This window comes from Phaethon lepturus, unplaced genomic scaffold (genome assembly GCF_000687285.1).
Source record: "Phaethon lepturus isolate BGI_N335 unplaced genomic scaffold, ASM68728v1 scaffold27076, whole genome shotgun sequence".
Lineage (NCBI taxonomy): Eukaryota > Metazoa > Chordata > Aves > Phaethontiformes > Phaethontidae > Phaethon > Phaethon lepturus.
This window is the reverse complement of record NW_010548666.1, coordinates 1-5,100: the sequence shown is the minus strand read 5'-3', so window position 1 is coordinate 5,100 and position 5,100 is coordinate 1. Positions and strand designations below refer to the sequence as shown.

At 50.5% G+C, this 5,100-nt stretch overlaps 1 protein-coding gene across 1 annotated transcript in view; it reads right to left on the bottom strand.

Annotated features, from left to right (window-relative positions):
* Positions 1 to 978, bottom strand: part of CEP68 (centrosomal protein 68kDa) — a 6,558-nt gene extending 5,580 nt beyond the window's left edge. Inside the window, 2 exon segments of the mRNA XM_010290056.1 lie at positions 1 to 91; positions 601 to 978. The exon segment at positions 1 to 91 is cut by the window's left edge and continues 962 nt beyond it. Of these exon segments, the coding sequence (XP_010288358.1) occupies positions 1 to 91; positions 601 to 978 (469 nt within the window).
* Between the last annotated feature and the right edge of the window lie 4,122 nt (positions 979 to 5,100).

Genomic DNA, 5,100 nt, shown 5'->3' with positions numbered 1-5,100 from the left:
CGCGGCAGCTGCCAGCAAGGATGCTCTCCTCTGCAGAGCTGCGCTGGCTGGGAGGGCTGGACACCGGCTCCCAACGGCCCGATGCCTTCACCTGCTCAAGGATGGTGTGAAAGAAGAAAGAGAGAGAGAGAAACATGTAAAATGAAGTGCAGCATCCAGACAAAAGGCTCCTTTGTGCTGGGACATGGAAATAAAAGCCCAGCCCTGGACCTGCTGTGAGGAGAGGCTGGGAGGGGAACCCTGTTCTGTCTGTGGGATGGCATGCAGCTGCCCAGAGCCTGGAGTGGGCTCTGTTTTTAAGGAAAGGCATCCCAAGGGCTTGGGAAGCCGCACGAGTCATTTGGCAGCACGAGGTACTTCTTTAAGGAGCCCTGTCCCGAGTGACTTTCCAGCTGCACAGCAGCAATACGAGAACAGCGGCAACGGCTCAGGTGTTGGAGCCCAAGCCCTTCTCCACCGCACAGCTTAGCCCGGGGCTGGGGTGGGCACACTCTGGCTGGAGGAGAGGGAAAGCCCTTGCTAGGACAGCCCAGACAAAGTCCCCACCTCGCCTGGGACCCCCTGGGGATGCAGCAACACCTGTACATACAACTCTCTCACCTGCTGCTCTTCTGAGGAGAGGAACCGGTGGCTAACATGACACGGCACATCATTGGCGGCTCTGTCAATTAACATCTCTGTCCCCGAGAGGCTTGCTCTTGCTCTAGGAAATCTGTGTGCGGATGCTGAAGACACTTCTTGGTGGTAGCTTGAGCCTCCATGGGTAATACCAGTGGCCAAGCGACTGCGTCCACTCGTTGCCACACTCTCCGTCCCTTGTGGGCAGGGCTTGGCTTCCTCTGCCCCTAAGAGCCGGCGCAGGCTGTCCGCTAGCTCCGGGTAGTCCGTCTCCACCTCTGCGCAGTCCCACCTACCATCGCTGCTGGCCTTCCCGCTCAGCGAGGCTTCAGAAAGCGATTTTCCCACATCCACGGCCATCGGGGCAGAACTTTTTCTGCAAGACGATGTCAAGTCTCGGGCTCTCTGAAATACACGACACATGGTAGGAGCAACTCGCCATTCCCCCTCGTCTCCATGCCAAGTGAAGAAACTGGGTATGTCTAATAATGAAGAGCTTAAGCATGGTCTGGGCCAGACCCCAAAAATCATAAAGTCGCATCTCGGTGCGTCAGGTGGGACAGAGGGACCTTCGTGTCTCAGCAGTGTCTTCTGGTTTCGAGTACATGACACACAGGGAAAATCTAATTAAAGCTCTGGCCACACTGAGAACAAACCTATGTCTTATACCTTGCCAGCACGGTGCAACTGTCTCCTGAATTAATGGCAAATCTCACAACAGTAACGATGAGGTTACTGGGCCCAAGTAAGACATCATTAACTAGGACATAAAGCACCTGTTAGTGTGGCTGAGCCCTGAAGGCGTGGAAAGTCGAGGGCTTTTTTAAGAGACAGACTCAAAACGTTGAAATGGAAGCCACCCAGAAGTGAGAAGTATATACAAAACATTACAGGGGAGATAGGAGGCTGTAAAACCCAAACCTGGCACTTAGCTCTGCAGCTTCTACCTTAGTTCATGAAATTAAGTCTTTGTGAAATTAATTAATGGAAATACTTGCTCAACTGATGACACATTTTTCAAGCGTGCTGTACAGCCAAGGCCATTGCATCTTGCTGCAAATCCTTCCAACATGAGATATCATTCTTGAAGCCGGAGCCCCAGGTGCTCCACGCACGGTGATGCTCCACCACCACCCTCTCGCTGCCCACTCTGGACTTGAGCAAGGAGCTGCAGCAGGACAACTGATAAGCCAAATCAAGGAGACCCAATATACCACACGGGAGACCTTGTTTTGCGAACACCAGCCAGAGCCGAGTGCCTCTGCTTGCGTTCGCCAATCTAGCAGGACTCAAAAATACTCTCAACACAAATGACACCTTGCAGGCTCCCCGCAGAGCAACAAAACTGGCGCTGCCGAAATCTGTGGCTCTGTGCCGCTCAGTCACAGGCGGGCGTCCTCAGAGCCCCAGCAATACCGAGGTCTTTTCCAGCAACGCCAGCCTGGACCAGGGTGACGGCATTAGGAAAGCACCGGCAGAGTGGTTTTGCCGGTACTCACCCAGGGAGGGCTGGGCTAGCGATGGAGAGGCCAGCCAAGGGAGCATCAACAGCAAACTCAACTTAAAAATAAACAAAAAAACCCCCCAAAAAAAACAGGAGGAAAGAAAGTATTCCCAAACAATACTTGGAAGTGGGAAACAAACCGATACTCACACCCTCCGTCAGCTCTTCTGTCGCGATCTCGTTTTATGACCCACCCCTCGACGGGGGTTTTCCCACAGACAGAGCCCGTGCACTCGAACAAAGAGCGGTGGGGCGATGCGCTGGGTCTCCAGGGGAGACCGAATTGCCGGCACAACCCATGGCAGGCACCGCAGCTGCCTTCCCCCTCCCCGAGGGCCGGCAGCCCGTTCACTGCCGGGCAGCTATATTCAGCTGGCGCGGGCGAGCACAGCCCGGGCTCTCCCAGCCCTCCGCGCAAGCCGCGTCCCTCTGCCGACACCTGGTCGCCCACTTGGTCGCCTAAGTCGCTACCAAATACAACCCTACGCACAACATGTTATCCTACAATCGACGGTATGGTTCTCTTCCCCCCCCCCCAAAAAACGTTGTCGACCCAAACAAAAAAGCAGCGTAATTGCAAGAAACGCGATTAACCTACCTCTGCTAATTTCCCTATGTATTATACAACAATATATCATTAACATGTATGTAAGCATATATGTCTTGTTTAACAGAGGGTAGATTTCCGATGCTAACAGAGTATCCCAAACCACTCACGAACCCACGTGTGTTTCACACACAGCACGTGTGCGATTTCTTCACGTAGCCATCATGTAGATTTTTAAGCGCAGTGGTCTTTGAGCCCCGGGAGGCAGCCCCATGTCACCTGCCAGTCTTCACCAACTCCCATTCAGTCGCTCTCAATTAGTTTTGTTTAGACGGTCACACGAGCGAGTATTAACGAACCAAATGCCAAAAGGTCAAATCCAACTTACAGGTGATTTAAAACCCCTGAAAATCCCCTGAGATATATTTGTGTACCGGCTTTGAAAGCCAGGGCTTTGGCCGCAAGGAGAAACGACGCGCGGCGGTTGGATTCCTCCTCTTCCAACCAAAACCTATCGAGCAAAAAGCTGCCGGAGTGACAAATGGTAAGGTACCCCGTACTCAATTCCAGGATCCATTTCAGAGCCACGCAGCCGGCTTCTAATTCACCACGTCGGGTGCAGGTGATTCAGCAGAGAACATCACTAGTTATCACGACGTGAACGGGCACCTCACCGGCTCTAGTCCCTCCTCGCACGTAGAGCGTTGTACATCCAAAAATGACCCAGTAAATGTAAATCTTAACAGAGAGGAGGGTGCTGGACACCCGCAGTTTAGGACATAAGTGTCTCAACAGTCAGTTCTATCGTTGGGTAGTGATTTTAAAAAATACATAAAAGAAAGCAAAGCTTAATGAGGCATTAAAGCAGACTTTAAAGTTTTAAACTGAATGGGCAGTAATTAACGATCAACCTCAGTACCTCTTTATTTTTAAAAGATGGTGTGTTAAATTCAAAGTGGTGCTGAACATCTCCATCATTAGTGGCTTGAGTCATGTGTCAGCCCAGTAAAAACAACTATAAAAACCATATATAAACGTGACCTTAAATTTGAAAAGCATGTATTAAGCAACGTTAAAAAAAACTTGTAGGTTACAACTCAACTGTTATTTTTGTAACTGTATGCAGGACCACAAGGGCTGAACTATTCTTAACTTTCAAGACTATTTGTTGATCTTACGGACATAGCATGCAGTGATATACATTTCTATGATGCCATCAGTCTTTAAAAAAAGAGCAAGTGCTAGTTCACAGGTTCATTAAATCTCCAGAGGCTAACTGGAAGCTAAAGAGAAACCAGGAAACCTGCCAATACACACGAGTGAGAGTAAATCTGCTTTTTTGGAAATCTCCATTTCAGAACCTGTAAGGATATTCCAAGGGCCACCAGAGATTTCGCTACATCTTCAAAAGTCTCTAATTCAGGCAGCTAATTTCAAACAATTTCAGGGGGAGATGGACATGCAACCACACAAACTAGATGGGGAAGTCGCACATATCCCGTCCGCAGAAGGATCAGGCAAAAAGTTGTAAGAAGTTTCAAACCAGACTGAAAATGCTAGTACCACTAAGTGAAACTGCCAACTGCAAAAGCATCTAGAAAATAAGGTTTCTCACCATTTTCCAACAAAACTGCAAAAATTCAGAGGTCGGGTTGCTGGTGGCAGCGACACATCAAGATTAATCCTCACGACGGCAAGAAGCAAGGCCAAATCCTTGGGGCTGACAGGAAGAGGGACCAACGACCACAGCTTTGGGCACAGTGGAGACTTTCCACTGGCCTTAAAACCACAGGAAAGCAGCCAGAAATCCCCGCTACACCTGAGCCCTCAACCGTCTCACCGGCGATGGGGCGGCACAGGAACAGTACCCGCGGGCGTTTTTTTAGGTAACGAATGAAGACAGTGGCCGTTTCATTCGTTTCAACACGGGAAGGTTCACGGGCATTCTCTGGAGAAAAGCGAACCCTGAGTTTTTCCACGTCATCAAAAGCAAGCTGCCTGCCAAAGAGCTGCACAAAACCCAGAGGACAACAAGAGCTCTGTCCCAAGGAGTTACGTCCCACCGTCGGTGGGCATCGCTCGGCTGGTGGACCCACAAAAAGCAGCTGACGCTGAGAGAGTTTCCGTCTCCCACCGGCTCTGGTTTTGCTGGGGAGGGCTTTTTGTTGTTGTCTTGGGGAAGAAACACACCGCTCTTGCCTTTCAGGCCTGCAGGATCGGAGTTTTGATTTTTTTTTTTTTCTCCTTTTCTTGCATGCTTTCTGCCCGAAAAGCCTTTCCGCGGCTGAAAAGATGGCAGATTAACCCCCCAAAAAAGAAATAAAGGCAATAAAGGCGAGGAGGCACCGCACCCTGGGGATGCCCTGAAGTGCTGGAGACACGGATATAACGCGCCACGGGTAACGGGGAGGAAGGGCTTCCAACGCGAAAG